Source organism: Nerophis ophidion, linkage group LG03 (assembly GCF_033978795.1).
Source record: "Nerophis ophidion isolate RoL-2023_Sa linkage group LG03, RoL_Noph_v1.0, whole genome shotgun sequence".
In the NCBI taxonomy this organism is placed as follows: domain Eukaryota; kingdom Metazoa; phylum Chordata; class Actinopteri; order Syngnathiformes; family Syngnathidae; genus Nerophis; species Nerophis ophidion.
This window is the reverse complement of record NC_084613.1, coordinates 48,731,915-48,752,312: the sequence shown is the minus strand read 5'-3', so window position 1 is coordinate 48,752,312 and position 20,398 is coordinate 48,731,915. Positions and strand designations below refer to the sequence as shown.

The 20,398-nt window shown below is 40.2% G+C and overlaps 1 protein-coding gene across 3 annotated transcripts in view; it reads right to left on the bottom strand.

Annotated features, from left to right (window-relative positions):
• arid1b (AT-rich interactive domain 1B) overlaps positions 1-20,398 on the bottom strand; it is a 594,747-nt gene that overhangs the window by 357,305 nt on the left and 217,044 nt on the right. For all 3 annotated transcript variants that reach the window (XM_061895467.1, XM_061895468.1, XM_061895469.1), the window contains one exon: positions 5,533-5,640. In XM_061895467.1, the coding sequence (XP_061751451.1) occupies positions 5,533-5,640 (108 nt within the window). The remainder of the gene's footprint in view (positions 1-5,532; positions 5,641-20,398) is intronic.

Genomic DNA, 20,398 nt, shown 5'->3' with positions numbered 1-20,398 from the left:
AGACCCCCCTTTTAGACAAGTTGATCCGTCATTTCTTTTCTGCTCTGCCCCCCTCTCTTTCGTGGAGAGGGGTGGCACATATTTGGTGACCACAGATGAGGCGCTAGCTGCCCAAAGTCGGGAGCCAGGTTGGACCACTCATCTGTGCATCAGTTGGGGACGTCTCTGTGCTGCTGACCTGTCTCCACTCAAATGATTTATCTCCCGCTGGCCCCACTATGGACTGGACTCTCACAATATTATGTTAAATCCACTATGGACTGGACTCTCACAATATTATAATAATAATAATAATAATGGATTAGATTTATATCGCGCTTTTCTATTATCGATCCATTTTCTACCGCTTATTCCCTTTCGGGGTCGCGGGGGGCGCTGGCGCCTATCTCAGCTACAATCGGGCGGAAGGCAGGGTACACCCTGGACAAGTCGCCACCTCATCGCAGGGCCAACACAGATAGACAGACAACAGTCACACTCACATTCACACAATAGGGCCAATTTTAGTGTTGCCAATCAACCTATACTCAAAGCGCTCACAGAGAAGTGGGAACCCATCATTCATTCACACCTTGTGGTGGTAAGCTACATCTGTAGCCACAGCTGCCCTGGGGTAGACTGACGGAAGCGTGGCTGCCAGTTTGCGCCTACGGCCCCTCCGACCACCACCAATCATTCATTCATCATTCATTCACCAGTGTGAGCGGCACCGGGAGCAAAGGTGAAGTGTCCTGCCCAAGGACACAACGGCAGCGATTTGGATGTCAATAGGTGGGGAGCGAACCTGCAACCCTCAGGTTTCTGGAACGGCCGCTCTACCCACTACGCCATGCCGCCCACTATGGACTGGACTCTCACAATATTATGCTAGATGCACTCCACATCCATTGCACCGGTCGCCCAGGGGCGGGGTCCCCTCATCTGTGGTCCCCTCCAAGGTTTCTCATTGTCATCCCATTGGGTTGAGTTTTTTCTTGCCCTGATGTGGAATCTGAGCCGAAGATGTCTTTGTGGCTTGTGCAGCCCTTTGAGACACTCGTGATTTAGGGCTATATAAGTAAACTTTGATTGATTGATTGGTTACATGTTATAATTTTGCTATTTTGGGGGGCAAACGCAAATGGAATTGATTTTGAATAATTACAAAGGGAGACGTTGATTTACGACACAAGTGTTTTGAGTTAAGAGCTCCGTCACCAAACCTATTAAGCTCATAATTTGAGGGACTACTGTATTCTATAACAGAGCCATTTTCATTATTTGAGTGCCGATCGACTTCGATTTGACTTGAATCTAATTTATCTGTGATTTATCAATTCAAAACTTATTATCATTTGAATCAAATTAGTAATCTGGCCACGTCACTCTGCCTTAACTAGGATCACAGTTGAACTTACACAATGTATTATTAACGCAATGAGACTGAGTCACCAATACGTGATCATAGTATTTATTTGGGCGCTTAATTCTGTGGCGTGATGGGTGGGCAAACACATACACGTTTGTTGGCAGCATTATAACAGATATAAACTTTTGAAAATAATTTCTGTCAAACACTGAATCCTAAAAGAAACAGGGCATACCGAGTTAACACTGTCCTAGTTGCAAGGGAATATGGAGTGATAGAGGTTCAAAAGGATCTGCCCTCATGCCATCAGTTGCAACTGGCATGCTTGCCCCAGATTCACACACTGATTAATCAAGACCGTGTTGTCATTGCAGCAGGGAATGGGTTGTGCTTTTGTAAAAAAAATATATATATATTAATTTAAAAAAAAATGGTAAATGGATTATCCTTGTATAGCACGTTTCTACTTTCAAGGTACTCAAAGCGCTTTGACAGCATTCCAACATTCATTCATTCATACACACTGATGGCGGGAGCGGCCATGCACACGCAAAAAGTCAGTGTTCAAAAACAAGAATAGAAAATACAAAAATGTGGGGTATTTTATTTGAACTAAGCAAAGTAATCTGCCAATAGAACAAGAAAATTTGGCTCGTCAAGACTTTCCAAAACAAGTAAAATTAGCTAACCTCAACGAACCCCAAAATACCTTAAATAAGTACATTGTCACTAATAACAACTGTACTACTATATGAGTACCGTATTTTTCGGATTATAAATCGCTCCGGAGTATACGTCGCAACGGCCGAAATGCATAATAAAGAAGGAAAAAAACATGTATACGTCGCACTGGAGTATAAATCACATTTTTGGGGGAAATTTTTTTAAATAAAATTCAACACCAAGAATAGACATTTGAAAGGCAATTTAAAATAAATAAAGAATAGTGAACAACAGGCTGAATAAGTGTAGCAGTTAGCATTCCATGACCCACAATGCACTTCTGCCATGACCCTCCCCCGCCGAATTCTTATTGGTTGACGTGTGTGTGACGATTGCTGATATTTTCTTCATCTCTTCCGCGAATGAGATAAATAATATTATTTGATATTTTACAGTAATGTGTAAGTAATTTCACACATGAGTCGCCCCGGAGTATATGTCGCACCCCCGGCCAAACTATGAAAAAAAAATGCGACTTATAGTCCGAAAAATACGGCACGTGTTTTCTATTGTGTCATTGAAAATAAAACAGCAAAGTGCATTTGGCTGTATTCTGTTTTAATATGAGACACAATTGTGTCAAAGTCATGATTTTTTTTTTCATGCTTGAAAAAAGAAATTATTACTTTAAAAAAGTAGTTCTATACTTGTGAGTGTTGATGACACAGCTTTGCAACAGTTGATATTCTAGTTTAAAGCATGTTTTACTCAATACAGGACATCAAATCTCAGCTACAAGCGGTAATATCTTACTGAGATCATTTAGGACCAAAACCCTTAAAACAAGTAAAACACTCTAACATAAAATCTGCTTAGTGAGAAGAAGTATCTTATCAGGCATAAAATAGGCAAATATCACCCTTATTTCAGATATTTAATCTTACTTGGATTTCAGTTTTTGCAGTACAAGGCGCTAACAATCACCCATCAGGAGCAAGAGTGAAGTGTCTTGCCCAAGGACCACAACAGGCAGAAGGATGGCAGAAGCTGGTATTGAACCTGGAACCCTCAAGTTGCCGGCACGGCCGCTTTACCACCCAAGCCATGACTTCCCCAAAATACAGAAAGGAAGCGAAAAAGGGGACGGTAACAAACAAACAAGGAAAGCGCAGTGACAAACTCAGTTTGATTAAAAAAGAGAGAAAGTGTGATTGTAGTGCCTGTTTGCATCCCATATTGTCCTTGTCAGAGGTGGGTAGTAACGCGCTACATTTACTCCGTTACATTTACTTGAGTAACTTTTGGGATGAATTGTACTTCTACGAGTAGTTTTTATGAAACATACTTTTACTTTTACTTGAGTATATTTATAGAGAAGAAACGCTACTTTTACTCCATTCCATTTATCTACATTCAGCTCGCTACTCGCTACTTTTTTTTATCGATCTATTAATGTTTGTTTTGGTTAATGACAGAGCTTCAAAGTAGAATCCACGCATACCTGTGTTTCACCAATCACATGCAGTCACTGGTGACATTGGACCAATCAAACCTAGCCAGGCGGTCACATGACCGACTTAAACAAGTTAAAAAACGTATTCGGGTGTTACCATTTAGTGGTCAATTGTACGGATTATGTACTGTACTGTGCAATCTACCAATAAAAGTTTCAATCAATCAATCAAAAGTGTAAAGGAAAAAAGACACTTTTTATTTCAACCGTACTTCCCGTCAAAAGCCTAAAGACTGATCGCACAGTTCCTGTCTTCACAATAAAAGCGCTGCTCCATCACGCCTGCGCTAACAAAATAAGAGTCTCCCGAAGCAAGCGCAAACAAGCTAGCAAGCTACGAAGTTTGCCGCCAATGTATTTCTTGTAAAGTGTATAAAAACGAATATGGAAGCTGGACAAATAAAATGCCAAAAACCAACAACTTTCATGTGGTATTAGACAGAAAAGAGGAACTTTTTTCTCCTCCATTTGAAAACGTGAACGTCTGATTCCGATCATTGCAAGTCATCAGAATCAGGTAATACACCAACTTATATTCTTGTCTTCATGAAAGATAGGAATCTATATGTTAAACATGCATGTATATTCATTAAAACACCTTCAACATGTGAAAAAAACGGCAAAATAAATAAATATAAATTATATACTGTATATATAAATGTATGTATCTATGTATGTATATATATATATATATATATATGTATATGATTTGTGTGTGTATGTATGATATGTGTGTGTATACATCATATGTGTGTATGTATATGTAAATATTTGGTAGATCACCTCGACTTGGTCATTTACTAAGTAATTGATAAACGTTGAAAAACTTATTGTGGTGTTACCATTTAGTGGTCAATTGTACGGAATATGTACTGTACTGTGCAATCTACTAATACAAGTTTTAATCAATCAATCAATCAAATCAATGAATGCCTACTGAGGCTATGGTGCTGTTAAGTTATTGTGGCTCAATGTGCCATTTTTTAAATTTTATTTTAATGTACTATTATTTAATATATAATATTGTTTTTGTTGCTTAAGAGATATTCCTGGCTCTGAATTTGCTCATTGCTATTTTTATGTTTTTGTGCATTATTTTTTGCCGTAATCAGGTTACTCATCAGTTACTCAGTACTTAAGTAGTTTTTTCACAACATACTTTTTACTTTTACTCAAGTAAATATTTGGGTGTCTACTCCTTACTTTTACTTGAGTAATAAATCTCTAAAGTAACTGTACTCTTACTTCTGACTACTCTACCCACCTCTGGTCCTTGTGTGTCAGCATGAGTGCTCAAAACCAGTTTTCAACCTAATGAAACATTAATGTGTGTTGCAATTTGGAAGATAACCAAAGAACATAAAACATCCTCTTTTTACCCTTCATTTCACAGTTTTCACATTCCAAGTCCTGCCAGACGCTTCAAGCAGCTTAAGCGAAAGAATTGTAAATGGCTCTTTATGCTATTCTTCAAAATCCAGAAGAGCCGTGAGTGGAAAAATTACCTAACTGATTAGTTTAGCCCAACAAAAAAAAAAAAGCAAAGCAGCCCAAAACTAAGACCACTCTGTTTTTTTCTCCCCCTCAATTACTCCTGGAGGCTGTCTGCCAAATGCCAAGAGGCAGCGAGCGTGGGTTTGCATGTGTGACTGCACGCTCCAACTCGAGTGGTTGTGACCGTGCATATGCTACTCTCTGCCTGTAGGCGGATCTGTGAGCACGTGCAAGATGCTTCTTGGACATTGGCGGTGGACACCAGGTGAAAACACAAACATGAGTCAAAGAAGTAGGCCGTGAGGTAAATAAGCAGGTTCAATTGGACACAAGCGCGAAAGTACACATGTGAAAATGCAGGAAATGTGTCAACTAAAGTTCTAACACAAATACAAACGTGTTGGGATGTAGATGAAATAGTTTCTTTGATACTATACAGTATGTGGCGCAGAAATTCACAGTAAAGGCATTTAGCAATGCTGTTTGCTCATTGATCCACAGTATTGTCACTCACCGGCAGACTGGACGGGCGATCCTGGGTAGAAACGCCATCCTCATTGTTGCTCTTCCCAGAATTCCCTGGACCTGGAACTCTTGTGGTGTAGTTCTCTGGTTGTGCCTCCTTCAAAGAAACAGAAACTTTTTGTGAATATTTCTTCCATCCATTCATCTATCTATCCATTTTCTCCCGCTTATCCGAGGTCGGGTCGCGGGGGCAGCACCCTAAGCAGAGAAGCCCAGACTTCCGTCTTCCCAGCAACTTTGTCCAGCTCCTCCCGGGGGATTCCGAGGCGTTCCCAGGCCATCCGGGAGACATAGTCTTCCCAACGTGTCCTGGGTCTTCCCCTTAGCCTAGTGCCGATTGGACGTGCCCGAAACACCTCCCTAGAGAGGTGGCATTCTGACCAGATGCCCGAACCACCTCATCTGGCTCTTCTCGATGTGGAGGAGCAGCGGCTTTACTCTGAGCTCCTCCCTGATGACAGAGCATCTCACCCTATCTCTAAGGGAAACTCATTTTGACCGCTTGTACCCGTGATCTTGTCCTTTCGGTCGTAACCAAAAGCTCATGACCATAGGTGATGATGGAAACGTAGATCGACCGGTAAATTGAGAGCTTTGCCTTACGACTCAGTTCCTTCTTCACCACAACGGATTGAATCAGTGTCCGCATTACTGAAGACGCCGCACCAATCCGCCTGTCGATCTCACGATCCACTCTTCCCTCAGTCGTGAACAAGACTCCGAGGTACTTGAACTCCACTTGGGGCAAGATCTCTTCTCCAAACCGGAGATGGCACTCCACCTTTTTCCGGGCGAGAACCATGGACTCGGATTTGGAGGTGCTGATTAACATCCCAGTCGCTTCACACTCGGCTGTGAACCGATTCAGTGAGAGCTGAAGATCTTAGCCAGATGAAGCCATCAGGACCACATCATCTGCAAAAAGCAGGGACTCAATCCTGCAGCCACCAAACCGGATCCCCTCAACGCCCTGACTGCGCCTACAAATACTGTCCATAAATGTTATGAACAGAATCGGTTACAAAGGGCAGCCTTGGTGAGGATGGGAACGTCGATTGACTGGTAAATAAGAGCTTTGCCTGCCGGCTCAGTTCCTTCTTCACCACAACTGTCATGACACGGAGTCGGACCCGCGTTTCCTCGGCAGCTGAGTCTGCGGACGCATCCTCTGACAGCGCGCTAAGATGTTCCTCCGCTGACAGCGTGCTCAGATACGCCCCCACTTGTGCTGAGCGCAGCACGCCCATGCCGCAACGAGCCTGCACACAATCAGTAATCAAAACACCTGGACTTGACACCCATGCAGCAACGAGCCTGCACACAATCGGTAATCAAAACACCTGGACTTGACGAGAGAAATTCTGTCCATAAATGTTATGAACAGAATCGGTTACAAAGGGCAGCCTTGGTGAAGATGGGAACGTCGATCGACCGGCAAATAAGAGCTTTGCCTTCCGGCTCAGTTCCTTCTTCACCACAACTGTCATGACACGGAGTCGAACCCGCATTTCCGCGGCAGCTGAGTCTGCGGACGCCTCCTCTGACAGCGCGCTAAGATGTTCCTCCGCTAACAGCGTGCTCAGATACACCCCCACTTGTGCTGAGCGCTGCACACAATCAGTAATCAAAACACCTGGACTTGACACCCATGCAGCAACGAGCCTGCACACAATCAGTAATCAAAACACCTGGACTTGACAAGAGAAATTCTGTCCATAAATGTTATGAACAGAATCGGTTACAAAGGGCAGCCTTGGTGAAGATGGGAACGTCGATCGACCGGTAAATAAGAGCTTTGCCTTCCGGCTCAGTTCCTTCTTCACCACAACTGTCATGACACGGAGTCGAACCCGCATTTCCGCGGCAGCTGAGTCTGCGGACGCCTCCTCTGACAGCGCGCTAAGATGTTCCTCCGCTGACAGCGTGCTCAGACATGCCCCCACTTGTGCTGAGCGCAGCACGCCCATGCAGCAACGAGCCTGCACACAATCAGTAATCAAAACACCTGGACTTGACGAGAGGGAGCGGCATAAAAGACCAGTGAAGCCAGTAGACCTTCGCCAGAATGTAGTCAATCTTCTGAGTAAGCATCACGTCTGGCACCCCTCCCTTGTTCTTTGCTCGACTTCTTGTGCTCTTCCTCGATCCTGACTTGATGTCTTTTGTGTTTTCCGCAGTGTCTTCTGTGATCGCCTCAAGGCCTCCTCCTGGATCTTTGCTTGCCCTCCCCGATCCTTGACCACTGCTTGGAACCGGACATCCTTGCTTCTCTCCAGCCCCTGACCGCTTGCCTCCCTGTTGACTGTCTCTCTGCCTTCCCCCTTGGATTCGACGAAAGGTACATCCAACACGCACAGGCAACACCCTCTGGTAAATTCCACATTGTTATTTCCACTCATCGTCCGCATTCATTCTCTAGTGGTAGCATACACACCCCACACATTCATCAAAGGTTTTAATAAACCTTCTAAAATCGTAGATCTGTCCTGGTGTTGCCTCCTTCCCTTTGCCTAGTACACAACAACAACAAATCGATACAGCGTGGTGAATATTTTCTATTAAAAAAAAAGAACTGTTTCTCAACTATTGCCCTCTGCCATGACAGGCGCAAGCGTGAGCCATTACACTAGCAGCGATCCCTCCAGAAATAGTACATACACACAACTCATTTTTCAGATTTTTTCATTATCTTATAAAGAATAGTACAACTCTACCAAAATTACGCAACTCAGTTGCACAGGTGCTGACGAAAACCAGCATGCGGGAGAACATTACACTAGTCTTAAAGTCACTGCATTGGCTCTCCGTCCACTTCATGGTCGGTTTTAAAGTTCTATTTAATGGTATTGGTCCATCTTATCTATCTGACCTGCCTTTACCACATTAACACCTTTTATCTTTACCAAATACTATAACAAAGACTTATGATGAGGCTGCATTTACCTATAATGGCTCCCACCTATGGAACAGCCTGCCGGAGAGCCTCAGGACTGCTGACACTGTTATTTTTTTTAAAAAGGTTAAAGACATACCTATTAAAGCAGTTCTATTATTGATCATGTTAAAGTAGCACTGATAAGACACACACTAAGTGTGGTGAAATTACTGTCTGCATTTGACCCAACCCCTTGTTCCACCCCCTGCGAGGTGAGGGGAGCAGTGAGCAGCAGCGTCTGCTGCATTTGGGAATAATTTTTTGGTGATTTAACCCCCAATTCCAACCTTTGATGCTTAGTGCCAAGCAGGGAGGTAATAGGTCCCATTTTTATAGTCTTTGGTATTACTCAGCCGGGGGTCGAACTCACCACCTACCGATCTCAGGGCGGACACTCTAACCGCAAGGTTACTGAGCACGGTTTAACTCTTATGCTTATTTTATTTTTTATGTACATTTTTTCATTTGTTGTTTTCCATTTGATTTATTGCTAATATAACTACTGTTATTCTTTCTATGTAATGTTTTATTAATGTATTAATTATATCATATTTTTACATATATTTCATAATACGTTTCAAACTATGTTTTTTTAGATGGCCTTAATTTCAGTGCGGACGCCTCTAATGTGGCGTTTTTCCTTAATCCTCACTATTGTTTTTGTCAATTGTGCTGTGTGTTTGTTTTTGTGTCTATGTGTGTGCGTGTTTTCATCTCTTCTTTCTTTTTTTTTCCTGTAAAGCACATGGTGTTGCAATTGTATGCTTATGAAAAGTGCTGTATACATAAATATTGATTTACTGAATATTATTAGCTATGTTATTTATTATCTAATAATAATCTAACAGTTTTAGCACCCTCGATACTTTTTCTTTTTATTTAAGTAACATATTTTTCAGAGTGTAAGGCACTCTTAAAATCCTTTCATTTTCTCAAAAAGCCACAGTGCGCCTTACAACCCGGTGCACCTAATGTATGGAATAATGCTGGTTGTGCTTACTGACCTTGGTCAGCTGTTTTATTTAGTACATGGTGTAATAGGTAGGACCAGTAGATGGCAGTCATACATAAGAGGTATATGTGTAGACTGCAAGATGACACAAGTAAACAACACCAAAACTTTAAATGCTCCATTGAGAATATAGAACATTACACACGGTGCTCAAAAATCCGTCAAAAAGTTTTAGTACGACTTTGGCAAGGTAAGAAGTCGGACCGCTTGATGGATTGTAGGAGCAATGCGGCTACCACAGTCAAAGGTACCCTGCTTTAACATACTAGTATGTGTGTGTAAGGACCCCAAAATGACACCTATTAGCAGACATGTTATGTGAGGTTGTGTTTCCCAATATTGTGCAAAACTAACTTTACTTATTTTCTGGTACCTGCTAATATGCATAGGGCCTTAAAATTTGCGAGCGTCCACCAGTCTATTCCGTGACGACGCTATAGTCGATATGCTTCTTCTTTTTAATCTATCTTCTTGTTATGGGGCATTTATCCTCCGCTGTTGCCATTTCTAATATCAAGTAGCATGAAGTTCTAACTTTTATCTTGCCATGAAAGCGGTAAAAACTAGAAATTGTCGGCCAATAAATGATTTAAAATGTAATATTGGAAATTATCGGTATTGGGTTCAAAAAGTAAAATGTATGACTTTTTAAAATGCCGCTGTATACACGGACATAGGGAAAAATACAGAGCGCCATTAATCTTTACAGGCACTGCCTTTGCATGCTGGCCAAGTCACATAATATTTACGGATTTTCACACACACAAGTGAATGAAATCCATACTTGGTCAACAGCCATACAGGTCACACTGAGGGTGGCCGTATAAACAAATTTAACACGGTTATAAATATGCACCACAATGTGAACCCACACTAAACAAGAATAACAAACTCATTTCGGGAGAAAATCTGCACAGTAACACAACAGAACCCCTTGCAACACTAACTCTTCCGGGACACTACAATATACACACCCGCTACCCTCTACCCCCCAAATCAAAACCGCCCACCTCAACCTACTCATGCTCTCTCAGAGAGAGCATGTCCCAAATTCCAAGCTGCTGTTTTGAGGCATGTTAAAAAAAAATAATAATGCACTTTGTGACTTCAATAATAAATATGGCAGTGACATGTTGGTATTTTTTCCATAGCTTGAGTTGATTTATTTTTGAAAACCGTGTTACCTTGTTTAATGCATCTAGCGGGGCATCACAACAAAATTAGGCATAACAATGGTTTAATTCCACGACTGTATATGTCGGTATCGGTTGATGTCGGAATTGGTCATTTGGAGTTGGACAGTATCGGAATGTCGGATATCGGCAAAAAAGCCATTATCGGACATCTCTACTAAAAACGTATTCTTCGTCTCCCGTCCTTGCACGCTACACCGGTACAACAAAGATGACGGGGGGAAGAGGTTGTCAAAGTGGAGCCACGTGAATAAGTCCGCCCAAAAAAACGGTGCCTCTTGAAGCCAAGGTCAGAAAATGACTTAAAGATTGTCTGTACAACATAATCCATGCAACATTTTCACCAAAGAACCACCATTAGATGTTATGTCGCCCACAAGGAAGTGTTTTCAATTTAGAAAAAAAAGATAACATGACCCCTTTTATGCACCTTATAATCCAGTGCGCCTTTTTTATGAAAATAGACCTGAATAGACAGATGTTACATTGGCCAAAAATATTAAAAAACAATTGTTAAATAACCACTTCCTTGTTTTTAATGAACACTTGGCCCTACAATGCTTCTGTATTTTACTGTTGTTCATTATGATGGTACTTGGAGAGTCATTTGTTTTCTGAGGTGGTACTTGGTGAAAAAAGTTCGAGAACCATTGTTTTATATTATTATATATTCATGTTATTAACGTGTTAATGTTTTGTTAATCATAATTATAACCCAACTATTTTTTAATTGGTCCAACTATTGCAGTTTTTATAGTATATTTTATATAATAGCATTATAGCATAAACGATTGGGACTGGTTTAGTAAGCTTTTGACAAGGTGGTAGGTTGCGGGGGCTGTTTTTGAATATTGAAACATTATTAACTTAAAAACTATAATGGACAAAAACTGTCTGCAGCACAAACGAATAGAAGACCTTTGGTGATGTAGCGTGAATGACTGAGATCAGTTTGGGGAGATTTGGACAAGGTGGGGTTAAGGGTGGGGTAACTATAGGTACCGGTAAATAATTTGGACACTTTAACACCTTTTTGATACAATAAAATCTTATCAAATCGTAACAGTCTCCAGACACCATGCTTACCACTTTGTGAGAAGTATGAGGATGACATCACATCATGCTTTGGATCATTTGCACCCTTTACTAGTAACTGAACAAATTAAAACCAAACCCTCTTTTTAAGCTTAGAATCATCAAAAAGTATGTGCTGTTATTACGTATAATAATTACGTACAATAATGACAATAACAAACATCAATCATTTTTGTAGTACCATCACCCTCACAATGCCCGACACGCACACACACACACACACACACACACACACACACACACCTGACCAACAGTCATTTATGCCCTAACCCAGAGGTGTCAAACCTACGGCCCGCGAACAGGCTTTATCCAGCCCACGGGATGAGTTTACCAAGTATAAAAATGAGCCGAAATTTTGGAATGAAAGAAACCACTGTTCTACATGTGTCCACTAGATTTCGTAATAGCAATTATTTGTATCTTTGTTGATGATGATACATATGTAAAATAATAAATACATAAACCACATGATGTTAGTGCACCAGTCGTGGAAAATGAGCAAACTACATAAATAACATCCTGTAATTTGATTTTCATATAATTTTTTTATCTTTAGACCCGCTCGACATCCATTGCTTTCGTCCTCTCCAAGGTTCACATAGTCATCATTGTCACCGACGTCCCACTGGGTCTGAGTTTTCCTTGCCCTTATGTGGGCCTACCGAGGATGTCGTAGTGGTTTGTATTGGTTTGTGCAGCCCTTTGAGACACTAGTGATTTAGGGCTATATAAGTAAACATTGATTGATTGATGATTGATTGATCTTGATACATCAAAAATGAACACCAGTGAGTTGACTGATGAACATTATCACATAATATATTCAGAAAGTATAAATAACGACAAATAAAGATAGAATACTATTAACAGCAACATGAAAGTGTAAAAAAACAACAACATTATGATTTTGAACAATTTCAGAATATGTTTGTTCTATTTTTAAACAAAAAATAAAACAATCGGAAGTTGTCTTTATTTTTGAGTTATGGTGCCGTGATTTTACCAGCCCGGGCCACTTGGGAGTACATTTTTCTTCATGTGGACCCCGATCTAAAATGAGTTTGACACCATTACGTACACACACATTTACATCTCTGTTGTTCAATCTAAGTCATTTTAGTGTCTCTGTAATCAAGCCTATCTACAGTAAACCACATTCCTCTCCATCGTTGGAGATGTTGCCCAGCTCCTTTATCTCGCCATCCCTTCATTTCAGCCCCTCCTCCCCTCTTGTCCTTCCTTTCATTCACTACTGAGCTTGTTCCTCCATCATGTTAAGCATCGGTAGCACAATGTCAACCGACTATAGAGCTCTGAGTGCAAGGATTAGTGAGAACCGATAGGTTAGACATGACATAGGATCACTGGCACATATCTACACACACATTTGGAACACACACACACACATACACACACATATACACTTAGGTGAGCAGTATATCTACGCCACACTTTGCTACTTTTAAAGTCAGTCTTCTCCCTCTGATTTGTTTCTTATCTCCTGTGAGATTGGACTTGGAAGTATTTGGGCAAAACTCCTGCCAGCTAGTGGATATCATGTTACAGCAGGAGATTATCCTTCTCAGCCACAGACTGAAAATGAATCTATTATTAAGAAATGAATAGTGCAGTAATTTGTGCAACAGAGCTGAATTACTGTTGCGCAGAACTGAACGTAGATTGCATGTGAAATCTGATATCAAGTTAATATTCTTAACACTTTACCGCCACACCGACATGCATGCAGGCACACACACAGCTTGCATAGTGCCTTAACAGCTGAGCGCACGGAGAGACAAAAGTTAATGTATTCCTTCATCCATTATTAAGAGAAGGTAATGTAATGACCTTAAAAGCCCGAGAGTAGTTCCTGGAAATCCACATTTCAATTATTAGACAATTAAAGCCCAGAAGCAGAAACAAGATGCCATTTTTAGCAGTGGAACTTAAGCAGCAGTACAATGGAAATTGCTTATGCACGAAATGCCTGCTGGACCTAGGCGGCTGTCGACTTAGCCAAAATTGAAACTGAAACTAATCATTGCTCACATACTTGTGATAAAAGGACAATGAATGGTAAGAATGGATTTTTAATTTTGGTTCTTCTGTTTTCATATGATATTGAAGTAACGGGAGCATTGCATGTGGTTCTAAAGTGTGATTTATGGGTTGGACTATAGGGCGCAATGAAGAGATGCTGAGCCACGTTGGCTATATAGAACATGTAGCATACTGTAAGGTATATACTCTTGTTCTACTGATACCAATAAAAGGCTTATTTGTGCACTGTCATCCTGACTCATTGTCATTCCTCCGATGTTTCAATATCGTGCTCTCTTTATATATATATACATGTATATATATTAGGGGTGTTGGAAAAAATCGATTCACATACGAATCGAATAGAATACGTTGTGCGATTCAAAATCGATTCTCATTTTTAAAAAATCGATTTAAAAAAAACATATATATATATAAATATATATATATATATATATATATAATTTTTTAATCAATCCAACATAACAATACACAGCAACACCATAACAATGGAAAGCCAATTCCAAACCCGACCCAGCAACACTCAGAACTGCAATAAACAGAGCAATTAAGGAGACACAAACACGACACAGAACAAACCAGAAGTAGTGAAACAAAAATGAATATTATCAACAGTATCAATATTAGTTATAATTTCAGCATAGCAGTGATTAAAAATCCCTCATTGACATTATCATTAGACATTTATAAAAAATAAAAAAAAAGAACAATAGTGTCACAGTGGCTTACACTTGCATCGCATCTCAAAAGCTTGACAACACACTGTGTCCAATGTTTTCACAAAGATAAAATAAGTCATATTTTTGGTTCATTTAATAGTTGAAACAGATTTACATTATTGCAATCAGTTGATAAAACATTGTCCTTTACAATTATAAAAGCTTTTTTTTTTTTTTAAATCCACTACTCTGCTAGCATGTCAGCAGACTGGGGTAGATCCTGCTGAAATCCTATGGATTGAATGAATACAGAATCGTTTTGAATCGGAAAAATATAGTTTTTGAATCGAGAATCGAATCAAATTGAAAAAATCAATATATTATCGAATCGTGAACCCAAGAATCGATATTGAATCGAATCGTAGGACACCCAAAGATTCACAGCCCTAATATATATATATGTATGTATGTATGTATGTATATATATATATAGATATAGATATAGATATAGATATATATATATATATATATATATATATATATCTATATATATGTACATATATATATATATATATATATATATATATATATATATATATATATATATATATATATATATATATATATATATATATATATATATATATATATATATATATATTATATATATTGCAGCACGGTGTGACAGGGGTTAGTGCATGTGCCTCACAATACGAAGGTCCTGAGTTCCATCCTGGGCTCGGGATCTTTCTGTGTGGAGTTTGCATGTTCTCCCCGTGACTGCGTGGGTTCTCTCCAGGTACTCCGGCTTCCTCCTACCTCCAAAGACATGCACCTGGGGATAGGTTGATTGGCAACACTAAATTGGCCCTAGTGTGTGAATGTGATTGTTTTTATTTTATTTTTATTAAATCAAACAACCTTTATTAACACAAGGAACACACACTTAAGTATTGAAAAATTGGTACTGCTTAGTACCAGTATCGGAATTAACTCTTTTTTTCCAGCAGCTAACTGGGAGGAAAACAAATGTTTTGAGTCCAGGTTAATACTGCTGTGCTTATATTTGGGAGCTTTTTTTTTTGCTGTAGTTCAAAGTGTTACTACAGTTTCACACAGTAGTAACACTTTGAGAAAAACAATGGTGTACACTGTTACGGAAGATTATTCATATTAAATTTGATGCACACATTCACGTTTGTACTGGTGATAGCATCAGCTGGAGCTCTCTATCTTCAAGACTGATCGGGAAGAAACGTCCGATAATCCTCCAATGGCTAACCCCCTGAAGGAAGTGATTTGTTTGGTTGATGCTGAGGAAGAAATAAATCAAGGGGATAAGTAAGAGGAGTCATAAAATAAAGATGCATGGGACATGCTGAAAAATGATTATCGACAAAATAATAAATACCAAGCAATGAACAGACAACAGACGGTTGAACACACAGTTCTGAGACATGTCCAATATTTACTCAGGCATACACGATCGTAGTGTGTGTGTGTGTCCTGGGATTTCTGTTTTAAGTGGGTCAAAATGGGGCTAGCCTCGTACTACTGTTTACACTCATGTTCTTACATCATCGCTGTCAACTGTAAGGACAGAGCGAAAGAGAGACAAAGAGAGAGAGAGAGAGTAATGGAAAATAAAAGGTGATACCAAGCTGCACATAGAGAAGGTGAACAAGAAGAAGAAAAAAGCGTTTATTATAAGAGGAAAAAAAGTCTGGTAAAAACATCAGAGGCAAATGAAGGAGCGCTGCTAGTGCATCCTTTCATTTTGTTTTTTTTCACCCTCCACTCCATTGTCTCAAAATCCCATTTCCCGGCTAATTTAGAAGCTTCTAAAATACACTCAGCTCCATACCTTAAGCCTAAGGCCACGGCTAATCCTGTCTCCACACGTACACATTTGTGCACGCATGCACATTCATCCTCCGCGCTTTTCAAAAGACTTCATCTTGGCATAGTGGAAACGAATGACGGATATTGAAAAGCAAGCGTTTGAAGTACATGAGGAAACGCAGAGGAATCAAACTGTGAGTTAAATGCTATTAGACAGCTGTGCAGAGAGCCAGTGTAATATTAGATTTGATTGAATAGATGACTGCTGAACGTTGTGTAATATATAGAGCCGGAGAGGCTTTATGCCGACGTAAATCAATATTGCAGCACCGTGTTAATCTCAGCTACAGAAAGAGGGTGAGTGAGACGTTCATGAATGTGTTTGGAGTGTGAGGCGTGATGTTGGATTTCGATAATCCCAGTATTAAAAATAGAAATATTTCTTACACAGGGTCAAAAGTCTAACAGCCAAATCTACTAAAATCCAAATACCAGGCGCTAAACAGCGTGTGCAAACTGTAAAATAGCATGTACTATTAGTGGGCGTGTTGCGTGTGATCTACTAACATTGCGATTCATAATGGTGCAGACTGCACCCCCTTCTACACTAAGCCGGATAAGGTTATCCAGGGTAAATCCCACCTAACCTTATCGATGTCCACACACAACAATGCCACCGTTTAAGACCCCCTCTGTTCGCCGTCCGCCAGCGCAACGCGACCTAGTACACATGTGCGAAAAATATGTGCGCGTCATAGTCACCTCTGACCTGAAAGTGCATCCTTACCCTGTGTTTCAATGTAGACTATTGTCAAATTTCCTTTAACAATAAACCTTGCTTGCCTCACTATCAGCAGCTGTTAGACGGGCCCTATTGTAGTGAATCACACCTGAGCCATCATACATGAATCATGTCTTTAATGGACGTTTGAAAGTAAACAATGTGATAAATAACATTTTACAACAACCAACAGGACACTGTGCTTGTAGGATGAAATTGGCAGTCGTACTTGACGACCGCAACCACTTCATGGCTTCACAGTAGATACGGAGTACAAAATTAGATGTTGATGGTCTGCTTTGCCAGTCCAAATGTAATCGCTATATTTCAAATGGAAGCCTGCAATTTTGTTGTCTCTCCTTCGACAAATGGACAAAGTTTTTCACTAAGTAGAATCACAGCTGACCTGGACATTGAAAAGTTCTCTTGTTCTCCTGCTGTTCCTCTGACACAACACACTCGTTGACAAACATATTCCACAAGGCTGCTGTTCTTCCAGGACTTATCCAACCCCGTCGCTCAACATTGCTATGTTGCTGTCTAAGATGTGTTGTATCCCAAATAACTGCAATCGCCCGTTTCCTTCTCTTACAGTATTGGTGCATGATTTTCAAAAGAAGGAGAAACACTGGCATGTAAAAGAAGGAAAAACACGGGCATGTCTGGATGACTAGCCTCCATCTTTCTAGTGGGATGTTCCATATAAGTGTTTGATGAGCAGTTCTCAACTTTTTCGGTATTTATTGCCACCTTTCCCAACTTCTTTGTCATGTGTTGCTGGCATCAAATTCTAAAATAATGATTTGCAAAAAAAAATTTTTTTTATCAGTTTAAACGTCCAATATGTTGTCTTTGTAGCATCCATCCATCCATCCATCTTCTACCGCTTATTCCCTTTTGGGGTCGCGGGGGGCGCTGGCGCCTATCTCAGCTACAATCGGGCGGAAGGCGGGGTACACCCTGGACAAGTCGCCACCTCATCGCAGGGCCAACACAGATAGAGAGACAACATTCACACTCACATTCACACACTAGGGCCAATTTAGTGTATTCAACTGAAAATGGGTTGATAATTATTTGCAAATCATTGTATTCCGTTTAAATTGACATCTAAAACAATTTCCCAACTCATATGGAAACGGGGTTTGTAGGCCCTCATTAAATACAAGACAGAGGTTGTATTAAATGACAAAATTTTATATTTTTGGCTACTGTAACATTACACACATTTTTGAACAGTAACACTGTGTTTGAATATCGGTCAATAAAACACTGCACTTTAATCAACTGATTATTTGGCGTACCACTAGCTGGAGCCACAGTTTCAGATTCACTGTTCTATGTGACTAAACTACAGTTGTGATCAAAATTATTCAGCCCCCACACAATTTTGGTGTTTTAGCAAGTTGGGCATTTATTCCGTATTTTGTTTAGTCATATCAAATAAAGATGTGTCAAATAGACAAATGCAACTTAAATTGTAACACTGTATTTTACAAAATACAAAATAAGGACATTTTTCTTAATATCTCATTGACAAAATTATTCAACTCCCTAGTTACATGCATCTTTAGTACTTAGTAGAACACCCTTTGGCAGTAATTACATCCTTCAAAGTTGATACATAACCGGACACAAGCTTCTTGCAACGATCTACAGGTATTTTAGCCCATTCCTCTTGGGCAAAGGCCTCCAGTTCATTCATATTCTTGGGCTTGCGTGCTGCAACTGCCTTCTTCAAGTCCCACCACAGGTTTTCTATAGGATTTAGGTCTGGCGACTGTGAAGGCCACTCCAGAGTCTTCCAGCTCTTCTTCTGCAACCACTCTTATGTTGATTTGGAGGTATGCTTGGGATCATTGTCCTGTAGGAAGGTCCAACGTCTCCCAAGCCTCAGCTTCGTCACTGACTTCATGACATTTGCAGCTAATATATCCTGGTAGGAAATATAATTCATAATACTTTGAACGCGCTGGAGATTCCCAGTACCTGAGGCAGAGAAACAGCCCCACAGCATGATTGACCCCCCACCATGCCTAACAGTAGGCTAGGTGTTCTTCTCTTTCTAAGCTTCATTTTTTCTCCTCCAGACATAACGTTGATTCATAGGCCCAAAGAGTTCCACTTTTGTCTCATCACTCCATAGCAGATGATTTTTGGCATACTGGAGTCTATTTTTTCTTGTGCCTGGTAGTCAGAAGTGGGGTGCGCCTGGGAGTTCTGGCACGGAGGCCTTCATCTCGCAGTGCGCGCCTTATTGTCTGGGACGAAACCTGCGTTCCCCCCCTCTGCAATGTCCTGTTGTAGTTCCTCAGCTGTTACCCGGGGGTTTTTCACCACTGTACGCTTCAAATACCGGACAGCAGTTGCACACAGCATCCTCTTTCTACCACGCCCAGGTAGTGTTTCCACTGTGCCTTTAGCTTTAAACTTGCTAATTATGCTCCCAACTTTGTCTCTTGGAATGTGTAATGTCTTTGCTATTTTCTTATATCCAAATCCTTTCTTATGAAGAGAAATTACCTCCTCTTGACTTCGTTGACCACTCCCTGGACTTCACCATGTTGCAAATACTGTACACCATTGACCATCTACAAGAAGCTGAGCGTCACAGTCTTTTTCAATCAGTTTAATTGTTGCTCGTTATGGTTGTAATCACATCTACAGGTGTTTTCAACACCTGATTGAAAAGACCTTATTCAAATTCTGTTCATAAGTTATCATCTACAAGGGGTTGAATAATGTTGTCAATGAGATATTAAGAGAAATGACACTGTTTGGTATGTTACAAAATATAATGTTGTAATTCAAGTTGCACTTGTCTATTTAATGCATCTTTATTTGATATGACTATAAACAAAATAAGGAATAAATGTCCAACTTGCTAAAACACCAAAATTGTGTGGGGGTTGAATAATTTTGATCACAACTGTAACACCATTGAAACAAACACAATAGGACACCAAAACCCATCTATAGAATTTGTTTTGATCAGCCGCTATACAATTATAAAAGGATGATCATAGCATTGTGCAATGTGTTTAACCAGCGACACATCTATAATCCGTAACACCTTTTCTGAATTAGAACTATTTAGCACACTGACGGTACGTTCTGTACGCAAGGCTGTGGATGACATCACCACAGCACATTTGTGCATCTGGAATGACTCAACGCAAACAAATGTATATTGAAAGACACATTTCTAGATAGGATAGAGAATAGGATATATTATAATAATACATTTTCTAAATAAAATGCCAACAGATATTAACAC